This window comes from Carcharhinus amblyrhynchos, chromosome 5, assembly GCF_965287045.1.
Source record: "Carcharhinus amblyrhynchos chromosome 5, sCarAmb.v2.hapA, whole genome shotgun sequence".
Classification (NCBI taxonomy): domain Eukaryota; kingdom Metazoa; phylum Chordata; class Chondrichthyes; order Carcharhiniformes; family Carcharhinidae; genus Carcharhinus; species Carcharhinus amblyrhynchos.
Window position 1 is genome coordinate 6,525,793 of NC_137328.1, and position 17,604 is coordinate 6,543,396.

General features: G+C 45.7%; 1 protein-coding gene across 1 annotated transcript in view; it reads left to right on the top strand.

The window, feature by feature from the left end:
• The window catches only part of musk (muscle, skeletal, receptor tyrosine kinase), a 137,388-nt gene that overhangs the window by 14,566 nt on the left and 105,218 nt on the right, over nt 1–17,604 (top strand). The window contains exons 4-5 of the mRNA XM_080189607.1: nt 2,934–3,061; nt 4,882–5,026. Of these exons, the coding sequence (XP_080045733.1) occupies nt 2,934–3,061; nt 4,882–5,026 (273 nt within the window). The remainder of the gene's footprint in view (nt 1–2,933; nt 3,062–4,881; nt 5,027–17,604) is intronic.

The following is a 17,604-nucleotide window of genomic DNA, read 5'->3' on the forward strand; positions in this document are numbered from 1 at the left end:
TATGTCTCAATGAGATCTCCCCTCATTCTTCTAAACTCTAACGAGTACAAGCCTAGTTTATTCAGCCTCTCCTCATAGCTCAACCTCCTCAACTCCGGTATCAGCCCAGTAAACCTCCTCTGCACTCCCTCCAAGGCCAAAATATCCTTGCGTAAGTGCGGCGACCAAAACTGCACACAGTACTCCAGCTGCGGCCTCACTGGTGCCCTGTACAGTTGCAGCAAGACCTCCCTACTTTTATATTCAATCCCCCTCACTATGAAGGCCAGCATCCCATTCGCCTTCCTGATCACCTGCTGCACCTGCAGGCTGGGTTTTTGCGACTCATGCACAAGGACCCCGAGGTCCCTCTGCACCGTTGCATGCTGCAGTTTTTCGCCATGTAAGTAATAGTCCTTCCTACCATTATTCCTACCAAAGTGGACAACTTCACACTTGCCAACATTAAATTCCATTTGCCAGTTCCTGGCCCATTCGCCCAGCCTATCTAGATCCTTCTGCAGGCTTTCCACACCCTCCACACAATTTGCCGTTCCACCAATCTTGGTGTCATCAGCAAATTTCGACACCCTACACTCAGTTCCCTCCTCCAGATCATCTATATAAATGGTAAATAGCTGAAGCCGCAGCACCGACCCCTGGGGCACTCCACTAGTCACCAACCGCCAATCCGAATAGCACCCATTGACCCCCACTCTCTGCCTCCTATTTGACAACCAATCCTCTATCCACGCTAACACCCTACCCCCAACTCCATGCCCCCAATCAAAGAGGGAGAGGGGGTTGGGGGAATGAGCTTGTTCTGGAATGGAGTCACACAGCACTGAAACTGACCATTCAGCCCATCGTCCATATACTAGCTCCCCAAAAGAACTTCCCATTTGTTCTACTGCTCCTGCTCTTTCCCCATAGTCCTGCAAATTTTCATTCTCAACCAGATATTCAATTGCATTTTGAAAGTTACCATTGAACCTACTGCCACCATACTCCCAGGAAGTACATTCCAAATTGTGACAACTCATCGCCTAAAAACACTTCCCATCTTTTCACGACTAACGGTTTTCCAATGATCAAAGGGACTCGGGAGTCATTGTTCAAGATTCTCTTCAGGTTAGCCTGAAGGTTCAGTCAGCAGTTAGGAAGGCAAATGCAATGTTAGCATTCATATCAAGAGGGCTAGAATACAAGAGTAGGGATGTACTTCTGAGGCTGTATAAGGCTCTGGTCAGATCCCATTTGGAGTATTGTGAGCAGTTTTGGGCCCCGTATCTGAGGAAAGATATGCTGGCCTTGGAAAGGGTCCAGAGGAGGTTCATAAGAATGATCCCTGGAACGAAGAGATTGTTGTATGAGGAACAATTGAGGACTCTGGGTCTGTACTCATTGGAGTTTAGGAGGATGAGTGGAGATCTTATTGAAACATACAGGATTCTGTGAGGCCTGGATAGAGTGGACATGGAGAGGATGTTTCCACTGGTAGGAAAAACTAGAACCAGAGGGTACAACGTCAGGCTAAAGGGACAATCCTTTAAAAGAGAGACAAGGAGGAATTTCTTCAGCCAGAGAGTGGCGAATCTGTGAAATTCTTTGCTGCAGAAGGTTGTGGAGACCAGATCATTGAATGTCTTTAAGACAGAGATAGATAGGTTCTTGACTGCTAAGAGGATCAGGGTTACAGGGAAAAGGCAGGAGAATGGGAATGAGAAAAATATCAGCCATGATTGAATAGTGGAGCAGACTCAATGGGCCGAGTGGCCTAATTCTGTTCCTAAGTCTTTTGGTCTTATGGTCTTATTTAATTCTCCATTTGGGAACCAACTCTATTGCCAATGAAACCATTTTTTAAAAATTCATTCATAGGACATGGGTGTCACTGGCTAGGCCAGCATTTATTGCCCATCCCTAGTTGCCCTTGAGAAGGTGGTGGTGAGCTGCCTTCTTGACTCATTGCAATCGATGTGCTGTGGATTGACCCACAATGCCATGAAGGAGGGAATTCCAGGATTTTGACCCAGTGACTGCAAAGGAATGGTAATATATTTCCAAGTCAGGATGGTGAGTGGTTTGGAGGGGAACTCACAGGTGGTGGTGTTCCCATGTATCTGCTGCCCTTGTCCTTCTAGGTGGAAGTGATTGTGGGTTTGGAAGATGCTGTCTAAGGATCTTTGGTGAATTGCTGCAATGCATGTTGTAGATTGTACAACATGCGACTGAGCGTCGGTGGTAGAGGGAGTGGATGTTTGTGGATGTGATGCCAATCAAGCAGGCTGCTTTGTTCTGGATGGTGTCGAGCTTCTTGAGTGTTGTTGGAGCTCCACCCATCCAGGCAAGTGGGGAGTATTCCACTTGTGCCCTGTAGATGATGGATGGGTTTTGGGGAGTCAGGAGGTGAGTTACTTGCTGCAGTATTCCTAGTCTCTGACCTGCTCTTGTGGCCACTCTGTCCTCCCTATTTATTTTCTCACACATCTTCATTATTTGAACATTTTGATTAAACATAGAACATAGAACACTACAGAACAGACAGGCCCTTCGGCCCACAAGTTGCACCTATCATATCCATACCTACCAGGCCATAGGACTATCTATAACCCTCAATCCCATTAAATCCCACTCAATCCCATTAAATTAAACCTCGCCTTGACTTTGCCTACTCCACAGAAAATTACCCCAGCTTCTCTCCATCTAATTCAAATCCATCATCCATGATAGAATTCTGGTAAATATCCTTCAAAGGTCTTGGCTTTGTTGAGAAAGCTTTTTACCGTAATTTTTCCGAAGCTATGTGAATGGCGATTTTACTTCCCTGATGAGGCCAACTCAATAAGGCCTAACCTTTGATCAATAAATACATTGACCACTTCTCAAGAGAAAAAGGAGTATTTGTTGCGATATTTCCCAAGTGTCATTTTCTTTACTTCTTCTCCCCTCAGAGCCAAAGATCACGCGGCCACCCACCGACGTCAGAGTGTTGTTAGGGTCAAAGGTCGTGTTACCCTGCAGTACAATGGGCAACCCAAAGCCGGCCATTTCGTGGATCAAGGATGAAACTGCGCTCAGGGTAAGCAACGCCGGTTGTGGAGCTCTGCGAGCGAGGTGTTACCGTGCACAGGCTGGCCACTGACTGGGAATCGGCAAGAAATGCAGCCCGAGGATTCGGAAGCATTCACGAACTGTCCCTGTTTCAAAATGGCTGGAACAGATTCAACCTCCATTCCATCTGACACGGTGTCTGAAATCTTCCAAAATTGGAAAAACCCGGGGACTTTTTGAATTGAGTCACATTTGGCGATTAATCAACTCCAATGGAGAAATAGGTCACCAGCCCACCACATTAAAACATATATATTTTTAAATAGCATGTTTAACAACCTTAAGGTGCCTCTGCAGCCAATGGAGTACTGTTGGAGCCCAACCATTGTCCTAATGTTGGAAATGCGGTGGCCATTTTGTGCACAGAAAGCTCCCACAAACACCCATCTGACAATGGTCAGATCATCTCCTCCAGTGATGGAGGGAGAATTATTGTTCTGGATGCTGGGTCTTGGTCAAAATAGACCATAAGACATAGGAGCAAAATCTAGTCATTTGGCCCTTCCAGCTTGTTCTGTCATTCAAGGAGATCATGGCTGGCATTATCCCGCTACGGCACAAAAAACTCTAGAATTACGAATCTACTGATGACCAGGAAACCATTATCAATTGTTGGAAAAACCCATCTGGTTCACTAATGGCCTTTAGAGAAGGAAATCTGCCATCCTTACCTGGTCTGGCCTACATATAACTCCAGAGCCACAGCAATGTGGTTGACTTTCAACTGCCTCTCTAAGGACAACTAGGGATGGGCAATAAATGCTGGCCAGCCAGCGACGCCCATGTCCAACAGATGAGTTTTTAAAAAAGTGTCGCTTGTCATATAAACAGAGATTGAACAATATAGGCCGATGCTCTCTGGAATTTAGAAGAATGAGGGGACATCAAATTGAGGTGTACAAGATGATGAAAGGTACGGATAATGTAGATGTGGAGTCGGTGCTTCCTCTTGTGGGACATTCTAGGACAAGAGGTCATCGTCTTAGGACAGGGGGCAGCAAATTTAAAACAGAGTTGAGGAGAAACTACTTCTCCCAAAGGGCTGTGAATCCGTGGAATTCGCTGCCCCAAAGTGCGGGGAATGCTGGGACAGAGAATAAATATAAGGAGGAGTTAGTTAGATTTTTAATTGGTAACGGGGATGAAGGGTTATGGGGAGAAGGTAGGAAAATGGGGATGAGGAGCACATCAGCCAAGATCAATTGGCAGAGTGGACTCGATGGGCTGAATGGCCTAATTCTGCTCCTATATCTTATGGCCTTATGAACTTGTAAGTGTTGTGGGGTCTCCTAGATCTACCCGAGAGAGCAGGAGAGGCTTTGACTGAATACTCATTTCAAACAAGTCAGGAAAAAAGGTACAAAAGTTTGAGAAGATGTACAGATTCAAGAACAGCTTCTGCCCTGCTGTCATGGGGCTTTTGAGTGGATCTACCTTATATTAAGTTGATCTTTCTTTGCACCCCAGCTATGACTGTAATACTACATTCTGCACCCTCTCCTTTCCTTCTCCCCTATGTACTCTATGAACGGTATGCTTTGTCTGTATGGTGCGCAAGAAACAATACTTTTCACGGCATCCCAATACATGTGACAATAATCAATCAAATCAAAGCATTTAAAAAATGCATCCGCTGACAAGGCAGCACTTACCACACCCAGAGCATCAGCCTGAAATCCCACTTCACCTCGGAAAACCTCTGAATCAGTTCCTTTTTTTAAAAAAACTTTCTTAATGAAGCGATGCTTTACAGGAGTCAACTAATAATGAAATGTGTTCTGTCCATAGAAGGATCGCCCTCGAACCTCTATCCTTGAGTCTGGGAACTTAAGAATCCGCAGTGTTCAAATCGAGGATGCGGGACAGTATCGGTGTCTGGCAAAGAATAGCCTGGGCTTGGAGTATTCCAGATCCGTAACTCTGGAAGTGCAGGGTGAGTCTGATGCTTCAAGTTTCAAATAATTGTACGTTGGGGAAGAAATAAGAAGTTTGAAGTGTTTTAAAGTTTATATATTAGTCCCACAAGTAGGCTTACATTAACACTGAAATGAAGCTACTCTGAAAATCCCCTAGTTGCCACACTCTGGCACCTGTTCGGGTACACTGAAGGAGAATTTAGCATGGCCAATGCACCCAACTAGCACATCTTTTGGACTGTGGGACGAAACCGGAGCACCCGGAGGAAACCCACACAGACACGGGAAGAACATGCAGACTCTGCACAGGCAGTGACCCAAGCCAAGAATCGAACCCAGGGCCCTGGTGCTGTGAGACAGCAGTGCTAACCACTGTGCCACCATACCCCTCGAATATAGATATATTCTACATCCTTCTGACTAACCTATACATTTTGTAGAGTTTTTACCTGTAAAAATCATCCATGAATGGTTACGTGAGAAATCTGTCTGTCCCCTGCTTTAGTGAAAATGTCAAACTACTTAACATAGTTCCTCCCACAGTCCAAAGATGTGCAGGTTACGTTGATTGGCTGTGCTAAATTGACCCTAATGCCAGGGGGATTAACGGAGTAAATATGTGGGGTTACGGGGAGATAGGGATTGTGGGCAGTGCAGACTTGATGGGCTGAATGGCCTCCTTCTGCACAGCAGTGATTCTGAGGTTCTGTGATTCTATGAAATGGCCTCACTCCTTGACTATAATAGGTGGAATACGGAAATGATCACTTTTGTTGCTAATGTTGTTCAGGGTCATTTTGATACAAATGCACCCAGGTAATTAACGCGCAAACACAGAGCTAGTTATCCTAACGCAGAGAAAGTTGTGTCATAATCAGGGGCAGTAACACGCTGACAAGACAGCTTCAGCCGTCAACATTCAGCCTTTGGAAGGAAAGTGTCAAATCTGCCTGAAAAAAACCTGGATTTTAATTAAAGACAGTAAGAAGTCTCACAACACCAGGTTAAAGCCCAAACAGTTTATTTGATAGTAATCCCACAAGCTTTCGGAAACGCTGTTCCTTCGTCAGGTGTGTGGAAGGTTCTGATCGGAGAAGGGGATATAAAGACACACACAGTTTACAGAACACTGATTAGAATGCGAGTCTTTGCAGCTAACCTGCTATTCAAGTCTTAAAGGTGCAGACAATGTGAGTGGAGATAGCATTAGCACAGGTTAAAGAGATGTGTATTGTCTCCAGACTGAACAGTAAGTGAGATGATGCAAGTTCAGGCAAGTCATGGGGGTTACAGATAGTGCGACATGAACCCAAGATCGTGGTTCTGCTTAATGCTATCTCCACTCACATTGTCTGAACCTTTGAGACTAGAATAGCAGGTTAGCTGTAAAGACTCGCATTCTAATCAGTATTCTGTAAACTGTGTGTGACTTTATATGCCCTTCTCCGATCAGAACCTTCCACACACCTGACGAAGGAACAGTGTTTCCGAAAGCTTGTGGGTTTAATATCAAGTAAACCTGTTGGACTTCAACCTGATGTCGTGAGACTTCTTACTGTGTTTACCCCAGTCCAACGCCGGCATCTCCACATTTTAATTAAAGGGCAGCAAGTTTAACACAAGCCTCGAAATTAAAGTTGTCCGATCAGACCGCCTCCCACAATCTTTTTGGTCTTCAGTTCCATCAATGGGGCAATAGGGACACAAATTTCCGACCCAGAGCAGCATCCTCCTCTGCAAGTGTGGTTGTTCTGTGTATTTTTTTCTTTGCATGTCAAATCATTTTCCGACACTTAATTTGCTTTTCTCCCCCACTGTGCAGATTTTAACATGACAAATGCGACTGAACGAGGTATTTGGCCAATTAAGGTTGATGCGTGTGTGCTGTGAATGCTGCCATTAACACAGTGAATGCAGCTTATTGGGAGACCCCTCAAATAATGCATTTTGATCACTCAAAGCTTCGGCACATTGCTCTATGCAAAAATCAAAGGGCGAATTGGATATATGAGACGTTTTTCTCACTCATGGACTCCTCCCAATAAGGGACTTCTGCTACACAAAAGTGGTTGTTCCAGCTTCTATTATTTGGAGGTTTTGTGGTGTATTGGGTAGCATAGCCGCCTCTGAGCCAAGAGCTCTGGGGGTTTGAGTCTCATCCCAGGGCTTGAAGGCCAAGGAAGGTGCGTTCGAAACGCGGCCAGACAGGTTGAGCGTCAACCCGCAAAATCTTTCCAACGCACCAGCGGCGAGCGGTAAAAGCGGGAGAGGTTCCTGGTCAGCTGTGTGATGGAAAGAACATTGGAGGCTCAGCCACCACTATCCAAGGCTCCAGACTACAACGTGCATGAAGAAGGCCCACGTTGCCACGGCAACTCGGACTTCCTGCGCAAACCGCAATACATCACCACAGCCTCTAAATATTGTGTTTGCTGCCCCCTGGCCCTTTGGCAAAGATTAAGCCTCAGATCGAGCACAAGATGGGGTGCAATGCCTCATCTTGTCGGCTTAGATCTTGTTTGTCTCTCTTGGGATCCATGAATTGGATTTGATTTGAATTTGGTTTTTTTTTGGAACGAGCAAGGAGATGGGTTCGGGTTTGCCCGATCCATCCTGAGCATTGTCTTTGTAACTTTAAGAATGGACCAACAATTTAAAAATCTTCTAAAAAGTCACCTGTTACTGTTGAATGTGGTGTTCTCTTTGCAAGGAAAGCATTTCTGGATTCTCTGTGGCTTCTGCATGTCCAGATAAGTCTTGCTCATATTCTTGTGTGTTCATCGTAAGCAATATCTTTATTTTCGATGTCCTCTCCACCACTGGTGGAGAAGGCAACGCATCTCATATGCTGCTTCTGAAAATGTTAAAAAAGCACAGCATAATTTTTCTGGGTGGTTAAGGGTACTTATTGCACATTGATATGGCTCTCCACAACCTTTTACTCATTTTGTAACGATTATCTGACAGCACAAGTCAAAGTAATAATGTAAAATTTGCTACAAAAAACAGGCCATTCAGCCCAACAGGTCCATGCTAGTCCCTGTGCTTCATACAAGCCTCCCTTCCCCCAATCTTATCAATATATCCTTCTATTCCTTTCTCCCACGTGTTTATCCAGCTTTCCCTTAAATGGATCCATACCATTCACTTCAACCACTTCCCATGGGAATGAGTTCCACATTCTCAGCACTCACCGGATAAAGACGTTCCTCTGGAATTCCCTGTTGGATTTGTTAGTGATTACCTTACGTCCCATAGCTTTGGTCTCCCCGACCAGTGGGAATATCCGCTGTTACCCCTAGCCTTTCCGACCCCTTCGTAGTTTCAAAGACCCCCAATCGGGTCACTTCTCCTGTCTTCTCTTCGCAAGGGAAACAACACTCAGTAAAACAGCACAGGAAGGATAGGGAACTGCGCCGTCCCAATAATCTGCTTATTCCAAAATGTTTAATGCCTGCTGCCCCCAGTTAGAGTGTGATTATGGGACACACCTTTAACACTTTAAAATTGCTGATGTAATGGAAGCACTGAGGTAGTGAATACACAAAATGGTTAAATGTACTAGGCTGCTGCATGTAATCTGATGTATCTAATTAACCAGGGGATAGTACGGTGGCACAGTGGTTAGCACTGCTGTCTCACAGCGCCAGGGACTGGGTTCGATTCCCGGCTGCGTGGAGTTTGCAAATTCTTCCCGTGTCTCCGGTTCCCTCCCACAGTCCAACAATGTACGGGTTAGTTCGATTGGCCATGCTAAATTGACCCTAGCATCAGAGGATTAAATATGGGGGGCTACAGGAATAGGGCCTGGGTGGGATTGTGGTCGGTGCAGACTCGATGGGCCGAATGGCCTCCTTCTGTACTGCAGGGATTCTAAATATTCTAACTAATTATGTCACAGTAAACGTGCCATCAGTTCAGGAGACTTAACATAAAAAAGAGAAAAGCGGGATCTGATAGGTGCAGCACATTGGAACACACAACATCGGAGAACTGAAAGATGAACTCTGAATATCAGGAGTCAGTGTGAGAATGTACTTCCCAAAAGCTTCCAGACAAAATCCATGGAAACATTTAAAAACCAACAAGAGGGGGAAAAATTTGGATCTCTCAGGATTGGCGAGTAAGTGACAGGCGGCACGGTGGCACAGTGGTTAGCACTGCGGCCTCACAGCTCCAGGGACCGGGTTTGATTTCCAACGTGGGATACAGGCTGTGTGGAGTCTGCATGTTCTTCCAATGTCTGTGTGAGTCTCCAGTTTCCTCCCACTGTCTGAAAGATTGTGCTGGTTAGGTGCATTGGCCATGCTAAATTCTCCCTCAGTGTACCCAAACAGGCACCGGAGTCTGGTGACTCGGGGATTTTCACAGTGACTTCATTGCAGTATTAATGTAAGCCTACTTGTGACACTAATAAAAAAAACTAACTAAAAATTAAGGTGGTCATTCTCATTTGTAATTATTTTGTTATTGAAGGCCTCATGATTGTTTTCACGTAACTTTCATATTCTCTTCATTGTTTTTATTTATTGATGTGGGGGTCACTGACTGGACCAGCCCTTATTGTCCATCCCTAACTACCCTTTGACTCAGTGGCCCTTTAGAGGGTGTTTAAGAGTCAGTGGCCTGAATTTTACCGGCTCGCCTGCCCCAATTTGGGGGGGCAGGCGAGGCTCGGAGAACGGCGTTCTTTGTTGGCCTTGGACACAACCGTACGAAACTTGGGTGGATGTGCCGATAAAATTCCACCCAGTGGGTCTGGAGTCACATGTCGACCAGACCAGGTAAGGATTTCCTTCCCTCAAGGGCAATAGTGAAACATTATTAGACTCGATGTGGAGATGCTGGTGTTGGACTGGGGTGAACATGATGCGACATCACACGATACCAGGTTATGGTCCAACAGGTTTATTTGAAATCACGAGCTTTCAGAGCACTGCTCCTTCATCGCGTGAGTCACTCTGAAAGCTTGTAATTTCAAATAAACCTGTTGGACTATAACCTGGTGTTGTGTGACCTCTTGTCATTATTAATTGTAGATTTTTACTGAATTCAAATTTCACCACCTACCATGGTGGGATTTGAACCCGGGTCCCCAGAGCATCTATCCAAGGCTCTTTTTAATCTTTACAAGTTTATTTTGATATCTAATCCTTAACTCCCATTTTGCAAACTTTTACCTCTGCACATTTTGTGGTTAAAATAAACCTCGCTGCGGAATTGTTTCAAAGTTTATTTACTAGTGTCACAAGTAGGTTTACGTTAACACTGCAGTGAAGTTACTGTGAAAACCCCCGGGTTGCCAGGTAAGAATAACACTGGGGATGCCAAAGATCAGAAACCAAAACAGAGAATGCTGGAAAAACTCAGCAGCATCTGTGGAGAGAGAAACAGAGTTAACCTTTCAAATCCGTGTGACTCTTCATTGCAACTGTCGGGAAGTAGAAAGGTGATGCGCTTAAAAGGAGGGATTGTCTTATCAGGAAAGGTTAAACAGGTTGGGACTCTACTCATTGGAGTTTAGAAGAATGAGGGGTCATCTCATTGAAATATAAGGGGCTTGACAGGGTAAATAAATGCTGAGTGGATGTATCCCCTCACGGGAGAGTCTAGGACCAGAGGACAGAGTCTCAGAATAAAGGGACACCAGCTTAAGACTGAGAAGAGAAGAAATTTCTCTCTTCATCGGTGGAGTCACACTCACCTGATGAAGGGGCAGCGCTCCGAAAGCTCGTGATTCCAAATAAACCTGTTGGACTTTAACCTGGTGTTGTAAGACTACATACTGTGCTTACCCCAATCCAACGCCAGCATCTCCACATCATGTATATATTTAAGGCTGAGATAGAGAGATTTTTGATCAGTAAGGGGTACAAGTGTTACGGGAAAGGGCAGGAAAGTGGACATGGGGAATATCAGATCAGCCACGATCCTACTGAACGGCAGTACAAGCTCGAGGGGCCGAACGACCGACTCCTGTTCCTATTTCTTACCATGTAGGGTCTAACAGGGGGAGTGGAAGGTGCAAGAAACAGGAGCTGAGGGGTAGGGTAGAGGACGGGAGGGACTAAATGACAAAGATGTCATGGAACAAGAGGTGTGGGTTGTGGGTGGTCTGTTCCTCTCTTCGTCTGCTATCAGACCCACTGAGTTTTTCCAGCACTTTCTGTTTCTATATCACACACACAAGGATTGTAACACTGCGCACTGTGCTAGTTACTCCCTGACGTCACTGACCCAGATTATCCATTCCCTCCACATCTGTATCTATCCCAAATCCACTGTAAGTATTGACACTTGCAGGCAGACTTCAGTCTCTTTAGTCTATAATGCCCATCATAGTTACAGATAAACTATTGTGAAAATAGTGGTCAAGAGTGTGTGATCTAATGTTGCCCCACTCACAGACTTGCGTATTGTTCCCATGGTTTGATTAACAGCATTGATTCTGGTGCTAACTGTGAACTGTATTTACTCTGTCGCACTGAAAACTTCTCTCAATTTAACATGCTTCTTGTTTCTTTACGGTGATCGAAGGAAATGAAACTCAGCAAGAAATCAAAGGTATTCTCAACTCCTCTGCTACAGATGTGCCTTGCCGAACTAGAATATCATGTGGCGTGTCGCCCTCTCTGAGAATTGGGACTCTGATCATCTGGGGGCAGTCATTCAAAGAGATTCCTAATTCTCAATCTAAAGATCATCCAAAAATTGGGTGCGCCGCGTAAATGGAAAATGTGAAAGTGAAAGGGTATCGGAGCAGGTGGAGGCCCTTATTGAGTCGAGTGAACACAACACTTAGAATCAGGAGGAGGCCATTCAGCTCCTCCTGCCAGCACTGCCATCTGAGAAGATCACGGCTGATCTAAAGTTTATTTGTTAGTGTCACGAGTACATTAACACTGCAATGAAGTCAGTGAAAATTCCCTACTTGCCACATCCAGGCACCTGTTTGGGTACACTGAGGGAGAACTTAGCATGAACAATGCACCTAACCAGCATATCTTTCAGATATGGGAGGAAACCAGAGCACCTGGAGGAAACCCACACAGACACGGGGAGAACGTGCGGAAATCCCCTCGTCACTGCACTCTAGGGAAATAACAGTCTCCCTATGTTCAAATGGTACATTGGCCTTCATTGTAAGATTTGAGTTCAGAAGTAGGATGGTCTTACTGCAGTTAGATAGAGCTTTGGCGAGACCTCATCTGGAGTATTGCGTGCAATTATGATCTCCCTAACTAAGAAAGGATACATTTGCCATAGCAAGAGTGCAACAGAAATCCACTGGGCTGACACCAGGGTTGTCCTCTGTGGAGAGATTGGCTGGACGGGGCCCGTATTCACTAGAATTTAGAAGATCTGAGTGAATTCTCATAGGCTAGGACAGACCAAGTGCAGCAAGCATGCTTTCCCAGGTTGGGGAGTCTAGGGGCAACGCTCCAAAAACTAGTGGATTTAGCTACCAAATAAACCTGTTGGACTTTAACCTGGTGTTGTGAGACTTCTTACTGGGGAGCCTAAAACCAGGGGACACAGGCTCAGGATATGGGGTAGACCATTTAGTGCTGAGATGAGGAGCGATTTTTTCACTCAGAAGGTGGTGAACCTGTGGAACTCTCTACCACGGAGCGCATGGAGGCCTAGTCACCAAATATATTCAAGGAAGAGATAGAATTTTTTTAAAGATTTTAATGGCATCAAGGGATATGGGGAGAAAGCTGGAATATGGCATTCAGATAGAGGATCAGCCATGACAATATTGAATGGTAGAACAGCCTCAAAGGGCCGAATGGCCCACTCCTGCTTCTAGTTTCTATGTTTTGAAACGTCTGCACTCTGAGGCATCCCCCTCCTTGCTTTGAGGGATCACCAGGGAGTGAGACATAGGGACAGGAGGGAGGCCACTTTGCCCCTCACAGTCATAGAATCCCTACAGTGCAGAAGAGGCCCTTCAGCCCATTGAGTCTACAATGACGACAATCTCACCTAGGCTCTATCCCCATAACCACCCCACATATTTACCCCACTAATCCTTCTAACCTACACATCCCGGTACCTTAAGGGGCAATTTATCATGGCCAATCCACCTAACCCGCACATCTTTGGACCATGGGAGGAAACCAGAGCACCTGGAGGAAACCCACGCAGACACTCCACTATTCAATTCAATCATGAGTGATCTATATATTGGTTCCACATCTACCACTTAAAATCACACTGAGTTTTGGAATGTTTTAATTATCTCAATAATTTTTTTTTGGCGGGGGGGATTGCGTTCCAGATTTTCACTAGCCTTCGTGTGAGAAAGGTATTCTTCAAATCAGTCCTGAGTCTGGACTCCCCTTCCCCAGAGGGAATCGTTTCGCGCTATCTGCCTGATCAAAATCTTCAATTATCTTCAATTCATTTAGATTATTTTCTCTAGTGAAGTGGAGACAGACCCAGTCTGTACAACCTGTGCTTACAATTAAACCTTTTATCCCCAGTTTCATTGTAGCCAATCTAAGATGGCATGCTGGCACAGTGGTTAGCACTGCTGCTTCATAGTGCCAGGGACCCGGGTTCAATTCCAGCCTTGGGTGATTGTGTGGAGTCTACTTTCGAACTTGCTCTGCGTGTGTTTCCTCCGGGTGCTCCAGTTTTCTTCCACAGTCCAAAGATGTGCGGGTTAAGTTGATTGGCCATGCTAAATTGCCCCTTAGCATCAGGGGGATTAGCAGGGTAAATACATGGGACTATGGGGATAAGGCCTGGGTGGGATTGTTATTGGTGCAGGTTTGATGGACCTTCTACACCATAGGGATCCTATGGCTATCTCCTGGGGTTCCCAGAACTCCAGATGCGTTCGATCACCGATCCATTGCTAACCTATCACTGGGCTTTTAGGGGATCTGATGGTGAGAACAGCATCTGTAATGGGAGTGAATAAACATTTGAAAAAAAAAATTAAAATAAGGGTTTTAGCAGCAAGTGTTATCATTTGCTTCAAAGCATATCTAATATGTACAGAAGATAAGTGAATGTGTACTGGGGCACTGGTTTATCAGACAATCATAGAGTGGTTACAGCACAGAAGGAGGCTATTCAGCCCATTGAGCCTGTGCTAGCTCTTTTAAAAGACTGTTCAATTAGCCTTTCCTTTGCCCTTCAAATGTTACCACTTCGAGTATACATTGAATTCTTTCTTCCACGGTTATTATTAAACTTGCTTCCACTGCCTTTTCTAGCATGTTCCGGATCACAACAACCTGCTGTGTGAAAAAAGAACAAAATTTCCTGTGCTCTCCTCTGCTTCCCTTGTGAATAAATTGAATCTCTCCCCTCAGGTTACTGGCTTGGGTCACTGTCTTTGTGGAGTTTGCACGTTCTCCCCATGCCTGCGTGGGTTTCGGCCCACAGTCTGAAAGACGTGCCGGGTGGGTGGATTGGCCATGTTACATTGTCCCTTAGTGTTAGGGGGAACGAGTAGATTAAATATGTGGGGCCACGGGGATGGGGGCTGGGTGGAGTTGCGGTCGGTGCAGACTCGATGGGCTGAATGGCTCCTTCTGCATTGTAGGGATTTGATGATTCCATCACTGGATGGACCTCAATATTTGCTTCTGGTTAACAGCTGACTAACCCCCCTCCCCCGCTGCTCTAAAGACAGTAACAACCCCCACACCCCCTCCTCCACACACACACACACACCACCCCCTGGCTCTAAATACAGCACAAAATGTTTACTGGATGAGAAAAGGTTCTAAGTTCTAGCTGAATAATTTTACGTTTTTGCCAGAGTATGGACAGATACACCAGGGAGTGTTATACCCCAACACCCAAAGATCAGCGTCTGGGTTTGGATCACTCGAACGAGCTTAATTAGATATCAGTGACGTAGGGCAGGATCTGCCAGAGACACGGTTACACTTGGAACGTGGCCGAGTGAAATTAAACTCTTTCCGATTCCACAGGATAAATGACAGGGTTCACAGCTCAGAGCGTAGCCTTGTGGAAACAACGGGGGGGTTTGGAAGGATGCTCAAAATTATGATGTTTTTGTTGACTAATACTAGCCTGAGAACATCTAACAGAAAGAAAAAGGCCACTCGTTTTATCTTTCTAAGGAGTAGAACATGTTAATCATTGTGTGTGAAGCCCCCATAGCTGCATCCGCAGGAACAGGAATGGGGGGAGGGGAGGCTGGAGTGGAGGGGGTGCAACTTGGAGAAATAACTTGGATTATTGAAATAGCTGTGATTACTGAAATGGTAAGAAGCATCACAACACCAGGTTAAAGTCCGAAAGGCTTATTTCGGATCACAAGCTTTCAGAGCGCTACCTCGCTCACCTGATGAAGGGGCAGCACACTCCACAATCTCTGTGTGGAGTCTACACGTTCTCCCCGTGTCTGCGTGGGTTTCCTCCGGGTGCTCCGGTTTCCTTCCCACACTCCAAAGATGTACGGTAGATTAGCCCCTTAGTGTCCAAAGATGTGTTGGTTAGGGGGATTCGCCGTGGTAAATACAGAGGGTTACGGGGTTACGGTGGGGGATTGGGCCTAGGTAGGGTGCTCTTTCAGAGAGTCAGCGCAGACTTGATGGGCCAAATGGCCTCTTGTGCACTGTAGGGATTCTATAATTTTATGAAAGCATTTGGAAACATAAAAAGTGTGAGCAGAATTGAATTCAATTGAGAATTGAATTCTGAGGCAGATTTCAATTCTCAATTGAATTGAGAACATTCAATGTAAGGCAACTGGATCAAAGTTCACCCATCTAATTACAGAGAACATAAGAACAAGGAGCAGGAGTAGGCCACCTAGCCCTTCGAGCCTGCCCCGCCATTCAATAAGATCATGGCTGATCTGAAGTGGATCAGTTCCACTTTCCCGCTTTCTCCCCATAACCCTTAATTCCCCTGTCTATCAGAAACCTATCTACCCGTGACTTAAATATATTTAGCGAGGTAGCCTCCACCACTTCAACAGGCAGAGAATTCCAGAGATTCACCACCCTTTGAGTGAAGAAGTTCCTCCTCAACTCTGATCTAAACTGCGCCCCCCCCCCTTATCTTGAGGCTGTGCCCTCTAGTCCTGCTATCCTTTCTAAGCGGGAAGAATCTCTCTACCTCTACCCTATCCACCCCCTTCATTATCATTCAGAGGGTGCTGGACGTTTGTTTTAGAATTCCGTCATGGACCTAGCACACAGTTAACAGGGAAATAAGAACATAAGAAATAGGAGCAGGAGTAGGCCATCTAGCCCTTCGAGCCTGCCCCGCCATTCAATAAGATCATGGCTGATCTGTCGCTGCTCAGTTCCACTTTCCCGCCCTCTCCCCATAACCCTTAATCCCCTTGCCTATCAAAAACCCATCAACCCGCGTCTTAAAAATATTTAGCGAGGCAGCCTCCACCACTTCAACGGGCAGAGAATTCCAGAGATTCACCACCCTTTGAGTGAAGAAGTTCCTCCTCAACTCCGTTCTAAACCGCCCCCCCTTTATCTTGAGGCTGTGCCCCCTAGTCCTACTGTCTTTTTTGAGCGGGAAGAGTCTCTCCACCTCTATCCTATCCATCCCATTCATCATCTTATACGTCTCAATGAGATCTCCCCTCATTCTTCTAAACTCTAACGAGTACAAGCCCAGTTTATTCAGCCTCTCCTCACAGCTCAACTCCGGTATCAGCCTAGTAAATCTGAGACACGCAGCAGAAAGCAATAAGTCCTCAAATGAAGGGCATGGTCCCTTCACACAGGGCAACCTTCACAATGGGAATGAGGAGGGGAGAAGATGAGTATCCGCAGAAATAAAAAGGGGGGGGAAATCACTGGGAGGAACAGCCAGGCCAATAGGAGTGAAGAAAGGGGCCCGGGAGCCGACGGAGGGGGAAGGAAAACAAGAGAGGGATAGAAAACACCAGAAACAAACCAATCTGGCGTTCGTCACCGGTTTCAGTCTGCCTTCAGTTCTTGGCCCTTGCGAGCTGGTGCAGTGAGGAGTGTTTTTGATTCCTTGGGCTGAGGCTGTGTCACTGCTGTTCCGATCTCCAAAACGAAAATTGAATTTGAAAGAACTGCAACTTCAGCAATATCTGACTTGCATTGGGAATGTCGGTGATGTAATCCAAAAGTACATTGTGCTTATTCCACTTGGGTCCGCTGAGGAACCACGAACGCTGAGGCGCATTTGGACAGGGAAGGATTATTTTCTTTGGAAAGGGGAAGGCTGAGAGTGGAGATCTCAGAGACCAACACCAAATTAAAATGTATAAAAGCCTGAGGGTTCCACTTAGAGTGGATAAGGAGGATGTAATTTCCTTGGTTGAGCGGTCCATAACCAGAAGGCAAAAATTTAATGTAGGGGTTAGAGAGTTTAGAGGGGATTCAAGGGGAAATAATTACACTCAGAGGGTGACCGTGTTCAGAAACTCACTTCCTGATTAGGCAGAAACTCTATAAATATCCAAAAGGAACGTGGATGTGCAGTTGAGTTCCGCAATCTATAAAGCAATGGATAAAGAGCTGGAAAGTGGGGTAAGACTAGATGGCTCCTTGACAGCCAGCGCAGACCCAATGGGCTGAATGGCCTCATTTTGTGCTGTAAAGTC